This window comes from Mobula birostris, chromosome 7 (assembly GCF_030028105.1).
Source record: "Mobula birostris isolate sMobBir1 chromosome 7, sMobBir1.hap1, whole genome shotgun sequence".
NCBI lineage: Eukaryota > Metazoa > Chordata > Chondrichthyes > Myliobatiformes > Myliobatidae > Mobula > Mobula birostris.
Window position 1 is genome coordinate 169,755,111 of NC_092376.1, and position 15,140 is coordinate 169,770,250.

The window sequence follows — 15,140 nt, forward strand, 5'->3', positions numbered from 1 at the left end:
CCAAGAGGAGGTGATAGGCAAGTGAGAAGAAGAGAAGAGGTAAGAGGGATGCCAGAGTGGAGAATGGCAACAGGAGAAAAAGGGACGAAGAAAAATTAGCAGGTCAGAAAAATCAATGTCTATGTGAATAGGTTGACGATACCCAGATGGAATATGAGGAGTTACTCCATCTCCCTGAGAGTAGCTTCATCATGGCAGTAGAGGAGACGATCAACCAGCAGACCAATTAACCATGGTCAATGAGAGTGGAGCCTGTAATTAAAATGCTGGCCACCAGGAAATCCAAGGCAAAGCGGTCACCTAATCTGTGTCAGCTCTCACCAAGGTAAAGTAGGCAGCATCGAGAGAAGGCAACCCAAACAGGTTTGCAGGTGAAGTGTTGGCTCACCAGGGAGGATTGTTTGGGGCCATGAATAGAGGGTAGGAGGGAGGGAATGGGTAGGTATAGCAATTTTTCCATTTACAGGGGTTAGTGCCAGGAGGGAGATTAGTGCGGAGGATGAATGACAGGGGATGAGACCACACACATAAACCCTGTCAATTCTCTTTGTTCACCAGTTCACCAGCTGCCTTCCTCCTCTCTCTTTGCATCCTCTACCACCTTCCCTTTATTCCTGTTATTCCTGTCCATCCCTCTGCTATTCTCACTCAGCGATGCTCTGCTCTCCCTCTTCCCTTGGTTCTGTTCCCAGCTGAATGCTGCTCTGAAGCCTGTCTACAGTTGTCACTTCACACAGCTTCAGGACTTGGTGGGAAGGGTCATGGAGGGAGTGAGGACAGTTTGCTGTTCAGTATTGACATGTGAACGCAGATTCCAGTGCTGAGTTTGAGCAGGAAATGCCAGTGGTTGTCATGGCAACACCACTTTTTGTACAACACCTTGACATGATGTTGTATCAGGATCTCAGTCTAAGATACTGAAGGACTGATGGAAATTTAAACTATGAAAATATTTTAATGATCAAATGTGACAGAAGAAATCCCTTCTTGTGTGCTGTGACTGGTACAGAGACAATCAGTCAGCTGCTCCACAGAGATTTTCTGGAAGATTCTCTCAAACTATTGCTGTAATTTACACAGGACAGTTAATCAGAAACTACAGTTTTTCAAGGGGTTCACTCCCAACATTACATAAACCACCTATGATACAAGTGCAATTTTAATATCCAACAGTTGATAACAACACTTACATGTGTCTACAGTAAAATCTGCTTTGCTTGTGAGAACAATGTTTCCGTTTTCCCGCACTTCACACTGAAACAACTTCCCATCCTCCACTGTAACGTGTCGGACCATCAGATAGACGGTGTTATTCAGGCGGATCTGATCAGTGTTTCTCCTGTTCTGCTGGGATGAGCCCACTGGTTTCCAGTGGAGACTGACGGTATCTGGGAGTCTGGAGATGCTACAGCTGAGGGTGACATCACTGCCCAACAGAGGCTGCTGTGAACTCGTCTCAACTGTGAGAAACAGACCAATGAGATTCAGAATGAGTGGTGACATGTACAGTCCAATGATCAGGCTCAAACTGAACTCAGGATTTGACCGTCAAGGAAAACTGCAGATGCTGGAAATCTGAAATATAAACTATTCTGATGGTGAATGTTTGACTGGTATCTTTAACTGTTCTCCTGTCCACAATTACTGCCTGATCAGCTGAGTTTTCCAGCATTTTATGTTTTGACCTCAGGATGTTTCCATCTTCAGCAGTTCTGCATTAATGTGTGCATCCAAGTCGCGGAATTGCACAGCAGGGCCATTGAAACTCAGCCCAGCTCAGCCTGGGTTAGTGAGGCAGAGCAGAACCAGGGACCTTTCCCCTGAACCCACTGGAGTGTCAGAGTTCAGCTCAGGGACATACGGTTTGAGGGGGTTTGTGACTGTCAACACCCCAGTAGGCTAGTGATGGAATCTCACCAGAGGAGGGTGCATTGGAAATGTAGCGACTGTCTTAACAGGATTACCATATTACAAGGAAAAGGTACCAGTCTGACTCTGATCTCAATGTGCCAGCACACTTCAGTAAGTCAACCTGACACATGCCTGGGAGACTGTGGACAAAGTTGACATCTAAGGTCATTCCAGTTAGACAATTATTTAAATTGATGAGCTGCCAGAATGTACTGAGTAGGTCTCCAATCACTGAGCCTCCATGAGGAAGGGCTTGTCAGGAGAGACTAGTTCTCTAAATGCCCGCCCTGACTTTCAGTCCCTCCTGGAACATGGCAAGAAATAATGAATTCCAGGAGTGTATAAGTTACGGGACATTCTGATGCGGTGAATTCAATCTGGTGCAATTTCATTCCAGGAGCAAAGGTCTGAGGCCAGTCCTTTGGTCAGGATGGCAATTCAGGACCCAACTCTACTGTTCCTTAGTCTGTCTGACAGCGGCACCTAATGAGTAGGAGGAACTCAGCAGGTCAGGTAGCATTTCTGGAGAGAAATGGACACAGACTGTGCATTTCTCTGCATAGATGCTGCCTGACTTGCCAAATTCCTCCAGCTCTTTGTGCATTGATCCAGATTTCAGCATCTGTAGTCTTTTGTGTCTTCATGAGACAGTGACCCTCCTCTCATTTAGATATCAACACAGCACCAACACAGCAGGTATCAATGTTTATCCCATCCCTGGTGCTCAGACTGGATTAGTCTGGGTTGTGCTGAGGGAGTTGGCAGCTCACACTCGCTGCTCTGATTCCCCAGGGTCCTACACTCACCTGGGTTAGATCTATGAGGACAAAGATTGGCTGGGAGCATCCTGGAGCCAATCGACTATGCCATATATGGTGCACGGTCTAATTGAATAGTCTTGTGTCAAACAGATGGGACAGACTAACCCCACCTGCACAATTGTGGAGAATTATCCACAGGAGGCAGAGTCACACTTCCAGGTTTGTCCCCTGCTGAAGCTGCCAAACTGTTGCAATGTTTCTGAATGGCATCAACTATATTAAAATTAAATAAACAGATATTTTCATATATTAAATATTTAACATATAATTTGAAAATGTATCTAACATGAACAAATTCAACCAAACACAAACTCACAGAATCAAATAATTTCCTTCCGTTCCCCCTTTCCTCCTCACCACTGTAAATTCCCCAGTGAAATGAGTGACCTCACGGATCCTGCACCAGCTCCAACCAGGCACCAGGACCATCCGCAGTTTTCCCGCTGTCAGTGCCGGGGAATATCAGTGTATTCCTGCTACATCAGGGTGTCTGTGTGGAGCACAGCGATGGGGAGTACCGGCACATTCACCTCCAGGAAAATTCAGCAAGTCTAGGAATTTCACCTTAGGAAACACAGGGGTGGAATTCCTAAATTTGTTCACATTTGCAACAGGGTAATTCCAGCTGTTCTCAGTGTGACTGCTGGTGGAACCTTTCCATCTCAGAGTGGTAATTTTGATTCATGAACGCAAACAAGATTCAGATGCAAATGAATTAATACATTTATCCCTTTGTCTTTGATATTGCTCCCTCAGCTGTCCTCATGGAGTGAACTGTCTGACAGGGTCCAAATTCCACAGACAATGGGCTTCCTCATTGATCTTGACAGAGTGAGCCATTGACATGATCCACTGGGTAACACTGATCAGCGGTTTCAGTGTCCAGTCTCACCCCAGACCCACTGGGCCGAGATTTATTACAAATCATCAGCATATTTCATAACACAATTCAGTCCCTATTATACCATGTCAGTGAACAGGCCACAATACTCACTGTGGGGTAGATTCCTTGACTTCTTATTCTTGCAGCAAATTGACGAAACATGTTTATGTTAGAAGCAATGAACAAATACTTTTTCTCTTAGTTGTTTCAGTGGGAGATTTACTCTAATTATTTGCAAAGAAACATGTAATTGATCTTTGTCTGGTCCTCTCACCTTTAATTCCAAAGTTTGCTTATTATTTTTCAATTTCTTTCCTCAGCTGTGTTTGAATCAAGGTGGAAAATCCTGCAAGTTCAATTGGGTATTTTCTAATTCTCAGATTAATAATCCCAGAATCAAGATCCATCTGCTGGTACACATGTCTGCTTCTCTCATATGGCACACTGCTCCACCAGGCCCTTCCTGTTCTTTGGAAAGACCCTAGTTTCCAGATATCCTACCATGAGTCTGGTTTCCATTCCCAGACAACAGGGCCCATCCCAGTCTCTTTCTCCTCACCAGCCTCTGTGAACTGCACATTACCCACACCTTCCTCCCTCATTTTCCATTTCCTCCTCCTTATTCCATGCTCCACTGTCCTCTCGTATCAGCTTCCTTCTGCCTCAGCCCATTGCCTCTTCCACCTATCACAGCCCAGTTTCTCACATCATTCCCTTCCTTCTCCACGTACCCACTCTCCTCCCTCACATCGATTCATTGATCACCCACCAGCTGTTGCTCCTCCCTCTACCCCACCCTTTTATTCTGGCTTCTGCCCTTTTCCTGTCCATTTATTTCCTCGTGAACGGTCTCAGACAGAAACATAGACAGTTCATTTCAATTTATTGATGCTGTCTGACCTGATGAGTTTCTCCAGAATTTTGTGTTAGTTGCTTCCTTTCTTTGCTGTTCCTGGTGAAATAATCAGACAAAATTTGCTCCTGTCAAAAGCTTCACAATGATCTAGAATCCTCACCCTATTTGTTTTAATGAGCAATTCTCTCTTCACTGGCTGAATGAAATCTCACGATTCTCACAATCCCTCAGCATTTTGCATGAAATCATTTGCAGAGAAGCAGAGAACCTTTCTGACTTACGCACCTTTGATTCCAAATATTTCATATTGTCTCAGGATTTGCTTTGTCGGCTGTGTTTGAGTCAAAGTGAACAATCCCGCGAATTTAAAATTGGCTCTTTTAATTTTCAGATTAGCAGTATAATAATCCAATTGCAGTTCCTGGTGGAAGTCACTGCTTCTCCAGTCACTGTTCCAATATCGACTCCAACTGTCTGAGTTGCGTCTGATGAAAGTCCTCAACTGGTGGGTGTGCTGCCCTGAGTGTGGTTTCCATTCCCAGGCTAATGGGCTATTCCCAAGACTGTATGTTCCTTTTAACACAATGTCCTTTCCTTGATCCAAGAAATAAATTTGATTTCTGTTTCCTGTTGGAAAGAGAAACAACAATTGAATGAATATGTAAGATACATTTCCTTCATCCCATGTAGGTCACTAATGTTGAAGTTCATTTATTTCCATTCTTTTCTGATCTTCTACAGAACATTCAGTGAGGCAGGCACAGCCTGTGGAAATCTGTCTGTCTGGATTAATGCAAGCAGGCTTTGTCCACTGAGGCTAGGTTGTTTTACAACTAGAATTCGTGTGTTAAGAGTGGAAGGTGAAAAGTTTAAGGGCAACACAAGGGGGAATGTTTTCATTCAGAGGGTCATGACAGTGTAGAATGAGCAAACAGTGCAAGTTCGATTTCAATGTTTGAGTGAAGTTTAGATAGGTACATGGATATTAGAGGTATGGAGGTTTATGGTCCCAGTGCGGTTCGATGGGAATAGGCAATTTAAATAATTTAGGTTTAGACATTGACTAAACAGGCCGATGGGCCTGTTTTTGTGCTGTACTTTTCTATGACTCTATAACTTTGTGTGGCTAAAATGGATAAAAATATCTCAGTCGCAGACCCAGAAATCTCCTTTCTTGTCTCCTTCCTTAACCTGGGAAAGAACCCAGCAGACCCTGGGGAATCATCTTCCTCAAAGTACAAAACATCTCAAGCCTGGGACTATCAACATACTCTTCCCTAATTCCATTTTCCTTCATGTCCTTCTTCTGTTTGAAAACTGATGCAAAGTTCATGCTTTGCACCTCTCCCAATTCCTCTGGCTTGTCGAGCACATTTTCACTCTGTCATATAACAAATAAACTCTGATCTCAAACCTCCACTGCCTTGTGGTTATACCCACTCATGGGGAAGTGGGGAAGGCTTTGGGAGTAAACCCCGAGGGAAAAGTCCGGAGCTGGGTTCGCTAAGGCAGTCCTACAGTGAATTCAATGCTGACTAGCAACTCCAGGAATGCAACTGATACAAAACTGTGATGACCTCTGCTGTACCTTTGGGTTCATCAGATGCATGGAAAGGGAAGCTTTCTACATGGGAAACAGCTTGCTCTCCATATCATACAGCCCAGGCCTGTATACTTAGACAGCTAGGACACAATATCCATGGTCAACTCTGACTGAAGGAGGTCTCAGCTCAGCTCAGCATAACAAACAACAATTCAGAGTGGATCAATAATATGTGCATTTATTTTACTTGCAGCAATGGAAGACTAGCACTGTACAAGAGCCATTGATAGCTTCAGAAAAAAAACAGCCAGCATAGTCACTCCTTTATACACAAGTGTTAGCTCCTGCACATCAGATTGACAGAGTGCATCCTGTACATCTGCTTAATCAGTGCACTTGGCATTCTTCCAGTAACTCATCTGCTTGTCTGCAGTTTGTTATGTGCTCAAAGCCTATTGGCTTAATGTTGCACAAACATTATAAGCAAAGCACTCTAGTACAATTCAATGTTCTGCACTATTCATGACTTCTCAGCTAGTGAAGGAGTTTATACCCAAATGCAGCAGTACCTGGACAATATCCAGGCCTGGGCTACAAGTGGAGTCACACAAGTGCCTGGTAATGACTATATCCAACAAGAGAGGCTCTAGCCATCTTCTCTTGACATTCAGTGGCATCACCATCACTGTATCTGTCATGGTCCGGATCAGGGTCCCTTTAAATTTACCTTGTTTATGATACGATCGGGACCATTGATTCCCTGTTTTCCTGTTTCCCCCGGCTTAGAGGCAATTAACACTCGGCTGAACCAGTAGTTTATAGTCTCTGGCTTGCAGCCGTTTGGCACGGGAGCGTCTGCAAAGTCATCCAAGGTACGGTGTGCCGATGTCATCTGGCCGGAGCAAGCCTAGTCTCTGCTGAAGCGAGTGCCGGTAATTCACCTTTCCTCACCGGAGCAACCCTGTCCAGTTACCTCACCAAAGCAAGCCTGCAAAGTTTCCTCATCAAGGTGGGTCCGTCAGTTAACCCGCTGGAGAGAATCAGGAGCCGCTGTCTACTGTTCCTGGGCCGAGTCTAGAGTTCGCAACTACCCGGAGGTTCCAAGTACCAAGTCCTGGCTCCAGCGGCATCCAAGTACCACGTCCAAGTCCTGGCCCTGGCGGCCTCCAAGTACCAAGTCAAGTCCAGGCCCTAGCGGTCTGTGATTCCTGTCCTACCCCCCTGTCTGAATCCCTTCTCTGCCCCTCTCACCTCTACCCCTCGTCTGTAGTCCTCGCCTGCACCTCGGTCTAGTTCCAAGACTGGAGCTAGATAGGAACTGTGTTGTTCTTTGGTGTTGGTCTTGTCTTGTCCTTGCCTCCGTGGGGTAAGTCAGGTCATCTTGCCATTGCTCCGTGGGGGGTCATGTCTCATCTTGTCTTGTCCTTGCCTCTGTTGGGTAAGTCAGGCCGTCTTGCTGTTGCCCCGCGGGGGTGTCATGAGTCCCAGCCCTGTGTCCTGTTCCCAAGGAGGGGTCCCAGCTCTCTGTTCTGTGTGTGAGTCCCGGCCCTATGTCCTGTTTCCAAGGAGGGGTCCCGACTCTGTGTTCTGTGTATGTGTCCATGCTCCCGAGACCGAGGCTCTGTTTTTCCATGTTCCTCCTCTCCCTAGCCCACGTCATGTCCATGCCTGGTTCTGGGGTCCGAGCCCGAGGCAAGACCCAGGTACTGGGTCCTTGCCCAGTCTCGGGCTCAGAGTCCATACCCGAGCCTCTTCATTTCTCCTCTAGTTCTGGGATCCAACTCCAAGTCCTAGCCCAGACCCCTAGTCCCAGCCTAGTAGTAGTCCTGAGTTCTTGTCCAGTTCGCTACTCCTGCTCCTGCCTAGCTCTCCTGGTATCGATCAATAAACTAAATCTAAGTAACCTCACAAGATGTGTCTTGCATTTGACTCCACCCTTGCTCCCAATGCCCCACCACTGTGACAGTATCCCCAACCATCAACATCCTGGGGGTTACCATTGACAGGAAACTGAACTGGTCTGGCCATATAAACACTGTGGCTACCAGAGCAGGTCAAAGGCTAGGAATCCTATGGTGTGTAACTCACCTCTTGACTCCCCAAAGCCTGTCCACTATCTACAAGGCTCAGGTCAGGAGTGTAATGGAATACTCACTGCTCGCCTGGATGAGTGCAGCCCGATCAACACTCAAGAAGCTTGACATCATCCGGTAAAAGGCAGCCACTTAATTGCTACCTCTTCCACAGCATCCAATCCCTCCATCATCTACAAACACAGCAGTGTGTGCTATCTACAGGCTGCACTTCAGCAATACACTGAAGTTCCTAAGACAGCACCTCCCAGACTCACAACCACTGCCATCTAGAAGGATGAGAACTGCAGATACCTGAGACAGCACCACTTGGAAATCCCCCTCCAAGTCTCCCACCATCCTGACTTGGAAACATATTGCCGTTCCTTCATTGTTGCTGGGTCAAAATCATGGAATTCCCTTCCTAACAGCACTGTGGGTGTACCTACACCTCAGGGACTGAGCAGTTCAAGAAGGCAGCTCATCATCACCTTCTCAAGGGCAACTAGAAATGGGCAGTAAATGCTGGCTTAGCTGGCAGTGCCCACATCCCATAAATGAATAAAAATAAAATTCATGCACTACGTCAAGAAACTTTGCTGGATTCACAGAACTAATACTGTGTGACCTAAAACTCAGCATTATATTGTCCTGGTCAATATTGAGGAGATTAAAGATATCAACCCAAGTACCTGTTGCTTTTACACTTGCATAATCTCCCCATGTTCTATTCCTTTATCTCCCACTGTCTTTGTGGATGGAAGCCCATATCCTGGGAGGTACAGCACTCTGTTTGCTATTGTTGTCTTCGGCCTCAGGCGGTTGCCAGGAGATTGATGACGTGGTTGTTCGGGAAAAAGCTTGTGGTGGGACTGAAGACAATGGTATCAGCAATTATTGTGCTGGATGGAGTACACGTGTGTGTGTCTGTGTGTGTAATATTTGCTCATATTGTATTGGACACCCCATATGCAATCTACAAGTTTGGAGATGTGGAGGGTTTGAGAGAGGGGTTGGTGAGTTCGAGGTTGCGTCAACAGTTGACTAGTGGAAACCAGAATCAGTTTTCAGTTGGTGTCATCAAAGAGCGGCATGACAATGAGAAATAGGAGGGTCCCAGGATAGAGGAAGCCAGAGGAGCCTGTGTGGGAGGTGAAGTGAAGGTATTTCAGCTGAGTCTCAAGCTGCAGACAGAACGGGAAGGCGAGAGCCCTTCCACTTAGCTGCACTGTGGTGGGGAGTTGTTGGAGGAGATGTTGTGGACATCTGTATCAAAGTCTGCAGACAGGCTGGGTAGGATAAAGAGGGAGGGTTTCCCTCAGCAACATGCTCAGTGGCTGTCATTTCTGTCTGTGATAAGAACTGTGTTGGTGCAGAAGGAGGGAGTCCTGACGGAAGGAACTCAGAAATTGATCTCCATCAATGGTGGCAAGGATTGTGAGACAGCAGCACATTCAGGGACTCAGAGAGGAAAGTGAGTTTGACACTGAGGAATGAGTTTACATGAAAAATAATAAAGCATTGTTTCAAAGGTACACTTAATGTCAGAGAAATGTATATAATATACATACTGAAATGCTTTTTCTTCTTGACCATCTATGACAACAGAGGAGTGCCCCCAAAGAATGAATGACAGTTAAATGTTAGAACCCCAAAGTCCTTCCCAGCTCCCCTCCCTCCCACACATAACCAGCAGCAAGCAATGATACCCCCTTCCCCCCACTGTCAAAAAAAAGCATCAGCACCCGCCACCAAGCACTCAAGTGCAAAGCAACAGCAAAGTCACAGAATTGCTGTACCCCAAAGACTACTTGTTCACCCAGTATTCAACGTATCACAGGCTCTCTCTCTCCTAATAAGGGAGAAAGAAATGTCTCCGTTTCACAGCGAGAGGGGAGACATAACTGGCTGGTTTACGATGTTAAAAGTCCATTGTGTCGCTTTTTCCGAGCACTGTGCCCAAAGATCTCCTGTCCCTGGACCCACAGCCATAGATCTTCCGACTCCCTCGATGACACATCGACCTCCTGCCGTGACACTGACCTTCTATCCGCCCGTCTCCAGAGCCACAAGATCTTGGATTTCTGAAGGCAAGCTGAGCTCTTAGGCTGAGCCCTTGGCATGCTGAATAACGGCCTGAAGTGAAACACCGACAGCGGGTCCTATTCCCGCAAAGAACCCGTATTGTGGTTGTGATCGGTGTAGAAAAAATGCTTACTTTGTGTGGAAACAGGATGAAGAAGTAAAACAAGGACTTTAAACATCAGACTGTCCGGGAAACTTTTGCAGTGAATCCTCAGCCTCATTTTGTAGTTTCCTGCAAGAAAATAAATGCAGCTTTAGACTGAGCAACAGGAAACAACAGACAGCATGAGTCAGCACGTTGAGTTTGACTGTGGAGAGGGTCAAGTGAGTTACACAACTTGGCAAATTATTCATCATTTTGAACACATTGATTCTACACTCAGTGGCCATTTTATTAGGTACACCTGTACACCTGCTTGTCAATGCAAATATCTAACCAGCCAATCATGCAGCCACAACTCAATGCAGGAAAGCATTCAGACATGGTTAAGAGGTTCAGTAGTTGTTCAGACCAAGCATCAGAATGGGGAAGATGTGTGATCCAAGTGATTTTGATCATGCAGTGATTGTTGGTGCAGACGTGGTGGTTTCAGCATCTCAGAAACTGCTGAGCTCCTGGGATTTTCACACACAGCAGTGTCCAGAGTTTATGGAGAATGGTGCGAAAAGCAAATAAAACATCCAGTGAGCAGCAGTTATGTGGGTGAAAATCCTTCATTAATGACAGAGGACAGTGGACAATGGCCAGAAGGGTTTAAACTGACAGGAAGGTGACAGTAAATCAAATAACCACGTGATACAGGTGTTGTGCAGAAGAGCATCTGTGAATGCACAACATGTCGAACTTTGATGTGGATGGGTTACAGCAGTAGAAGACCATGCCAGATTCCAGTCCTGTGTCTTGTGAGAGGCTACTGTGTGTTTTTGGTCATCATCGATGAGGTTGACATTTAGACCATAGACCATAAGATGTAGGTGCCGAATTTGGCCATATGGCCCATTGAGTCTGCAATGCCATTCAATCATGGCTGATCATTTTTATCCCCTCGTTAACCCTATTTCCCGGTCTTCTCCCCATGACCTTTGATGCCATGTCCAAACAAGAACATATTAATCTTTGCCTCAAGTATACCCAATGACCTGGCCTCCATAGCTGCCTGTGGTAACAAATTCCACAACTTCACCACCCTCCGGCTAAAAAAAATTCTCTGCATTTCCTTTTTAAATGGATACCCCTCTATCCTGAGGCTGTGGCTCTTGTCCTAGACTCCCCCACCAAGGGAAACATCCTTTCCACATCTACTCTGTCTAAGCCTTTCAACATTCGAAAGGTTTGAAGGAGATCCCCCCATCCTTCTAAATTCCAGCAAGTACAGACGCAGAGCCTTCCTTGTCTGATAACCCTTTCATTCCCAGAATCATCCTTGTGAAACTGCTCTGCACTCTCTCTAATGCCAGCATATCTTTTCTTAGATGAGGAGCCCAAAACTCTTTACAATACTCAAGGTGGTGCCTCACCGGTGCCTTATAAAGCCTCAGCATCATCTCCCTGCTCTTGTATTCAAGACCTCTTGAAACGAATGCTAACATTGCATTTGCCTTCCTCACCACCGACTCAACCTACAAGTTATCCTTCAGGGTGTTCTGCACAACGAGTCCCACATCTGTTTGCATCTCAGAGTTTTGGATGTTCTCCCTGTTTAGAAAATAGTCTGTAAATTTATTTCTACGACCAAAGTGCATAACTGTGCATTTTCCAACATTGTATTTCATTTGCCACTTTCTTACCCATTCTCCTAATCTGTCTAAGTCCTTCTGCAATCTACTTGTTTCCTCAACACTACCTGCCTTTCCAATCTTCGTATCATCTGCAAACTTGGCAACAAAGCCAATATTCCATCATCTAAATTATTGATGTACAGCATAAAAAGAAATGGTCCCAACATCGACCCCTGCAGAACACCACAAGTCACTGTCAGCCAACCAGAAAAGGATCCTTTTATTCCCATTTGCAGCCCCCTACCAATCAGCCAATGCTCTAACCATGTTAGTAACTTTCCTGTAATACCATGGGCTTATAACTTAGTAAGAAGCCTCGTGAGTGGCACCTTGTCAAAGCCTGAAAATCTAAATATACAACATACACCGCATCCCTTTATCTATCCTACTCGTAATCAGCTCATAAATTCCAACAGGTTCGTCAGGCAAGATTTTCCCTTAAGAAAACCATGCCGACTTGGTGACACAGGACTTTTGTCCTGTGTCACCAAGTACTCCATAACTTCATCCTTTATAATTCACTCCAACATCTTCCCAACTACTGAGGTCAGGCTGCCTGGTCTTTAATTTCCTTTCTGCTGCCTTCCTCCTTTCTTAAAGAGTGGAGTGACATTTGTAATTTTCCAGTCCTCAGGCACCATGACGGATTCCAAAGATTTTTGAAAAATTATTGCTAATGCCTCCACAATCTCTAACCGTATTTCTTACAGAACCTTAGTGTTCAGTTCATTTGGTCTGGGTGACTTATATACCACAAAAGAAAACTCAATTACTTCGGTCGCTGACAGATACTTTGTTAGGTAGAATACTTTGATAATCTTGACCACGGAGCACTTTAGAATAGATTCAACACAATTACATGAGTAAACAATTCCCTTTTGTGGGCTCTGCCATTGGTATATTGTCACTGCTGTAACAGAGTCAGAGAGTACTACAACACAGAAACAGGCCCTTTGGTCCACCTTGTCTGAGCCAGCCTGGTCTTCTGCTCACTCCCACCTATCTGGATTCAGACTATAGCCCTCCATACCTCCTACATCCATGAACTCTGTCTTAAATGCTGTAATTTATTTCACATAGAGTCATAAAGTCACAGAACACTATAGCAGAGAAACAAGACTTTCAGGCCATCTCATCTGTGGGAAACTCTAATTCTGCCTAGTCCCATCGACCTGCACCTGGACCATAACCTTCCATACCCCTCCCATCCATGTATTCATCCAAACCTCGCTTAAATGATGCAATCAAATACTACATCTACAACCTTTGCTAATAGCTCATTTCACACTCATGATCCTCTGAATGAAGAAGTTCCCTGTCAGATTTCCCTTAAATAGTTCATCTTTCATTTTAACCTATGACCTCTAATTCTCATCCCACTAAACCTCAGTGGAAAGAGTCTGCTTGTATTTGTCCTATCTATATCCCTCATAATTCTTCTAACTCTACCAAATCATCCCTCATTCTCCCACACCCAGGGAACAAAGTCCTAACCTATTTAAACTTCCCTTATATTCAGGTCCTCAAGTCCCAGCAACATCATTGTATTTTTTTCCTGCATTTTTTCCATCTTATTGATATCTTTCCTGTATGTAGGTGACTGAAACTGCTCCCAATACTCCAAATTTGGCCTCACTTATGTTTAAACAGTTTCAGCAAACATCCCAATTCCTCAACACAATACTCTGATTTATGAAGGCTAATGTATCAAAAGCTCTTTTTAGGACCATTAGGATTACTGACACCACTTTCAATGAATTATGGACCTGTATTTTCAGATCCTTTTGCTCTACTGTATCCTTCCTCAGTGCCCGATCAGTCACTGGGTAACACCTACCTTTGTTTGTCCTCCCAAAGTGCAACACCTCACATTTGTCTGCATTAAATCCCATCTGCCATTTTTCAGCACGTATTTCCATTTGGTTTCTAACCCACTGCAAGCTTTGATAGTCTTCCTTGTTGTCCACTACCATTTTCGCTTGCAGCTTGTTCCACATTTACAGAACCTCTGACTGAAGAAATTCTGGAATTACTGCTGTCATTCTATGATTTCAATCTCACATTAAAGAGCTGCCTGCTTAGTTTGTCTGTGATGTTCATCCGCACCCTTCCCAGCAAAATGGTTTCAATTATGTTTGACCTCATTGCTCAGGCGATGAACTGAAGAGGTAGCAGAATGATGAAGAAGAATGAAAACCTCAAACAGTCCCAGAGCGTTGGCGGGGAAACAGGAAAAATTAAATCCATTTTGACATTGAAAGTGTTGTATTGACCAGGTAACAAGAAGGAAAGATTAAAATGTATATAATATGGGATTCTGGTCATTGATCTATGAGAACCCTCCTTTATTGCAATTGAGAGAAAAACCAAGAAAAAGAACAAATTAGTAATGTCTTACTGCCCTTGTTTAATTGACAGTGAGGCAGACTGCAATGGTAGAACTGATTGAAAGAGTGAAGTTTCAAAAAATAAAAGATAATTAACACTGAGTTAACCCATTTAAACCTATCCTTTCCTTAAAGTGAGATTGCATTGAGGTTGCCTACCTTGTGGGACGATACTGGTGAAGGAGCCCAAAGACTGACATAGAATCTCCGAATACAATGACACACAACAGGCTGAGTTCCCCAGACTCTGCTCTGTAAGTGACAGTGTCTCTTTTGAAACCACAGGGCAGGCGAGCTTCCTCTTCCTCTTCAGCTCAGGGTTCAGGCATCACTCGGGTTAAGTGTGTTTGAGCCAATGAAATATCAGCTTGAAATAGCTAATTTGAATAATCCAAAAATGGAAAGTTACTGAATTCAAAAATGTATTGGAAGAGTTTAGATTTGGAATATCATTTTAAAGCCTTGGAAGTGTATCAAATGTGCAAGGTAATGGTAGATGACGGAATATGCCATAATGAATGGAACGTGGCTAATTTTGTTGGGTTCAATGTTTGTTAATTGATGGTGGTGGCCTGCTAGTTTTAAACTGTATCCAGATACAACACCACTTGGCAAACTTTAGGATGAAGTAAACACAAATGAGTTTGATTTGATATGTAATGCAATAAAAGATTTTCAAAGTTAGTCCAGTATTGAGTGTGAGTTCATAGTTTTACCCATAGGTGAAGTTTCAGCCATCAGCTTTGTAATGATTCAATTTTCTCCTGTGCCTTGTAATGCTTCCCATATAGAGCCTCACAGAG

At 44.6% G+C, this 15,140-nt stretch overlaps 1 protein-coding gene across 1 annotated transcript in view; it reads right to left on the bottom strand.

The window, feature by feature from the left end:
- Window positions 1-14,633, bottom strand: part of LOC140200566 (uncharacterized) — a 54,038-nt gene extending 39,405 nt beyond the window's left edge. Inside the window, exons 1-4 of the mRNA XM_072264079.1 lie at window positions 14,497-14,633; window positions 10,305-10,403; window positions 4,757-5,098; window positions 1,191-1,460 (exon numbers count right to left, since the gene is read on the bottom strand). Of these exons, the coding sequence (XP_072120180.1) occupies window positions 1,191-1,460; window positions 4,757-5,098; window positions 10,305-10,392 (700 nt within the window). The 5' untranslated portion in view covers window positions 10,393-10,403; window positions 14,497-14,633. The remainder of the gene's footprint in view (window positions 1-1,190; window positions 1,461-4,756; window positions 5,099-10,304; window positions 10,404-14,496) is intronic.
- Between the last annotated feature and the right edge of the window lie 507 nt (window positions 14,634-15,140).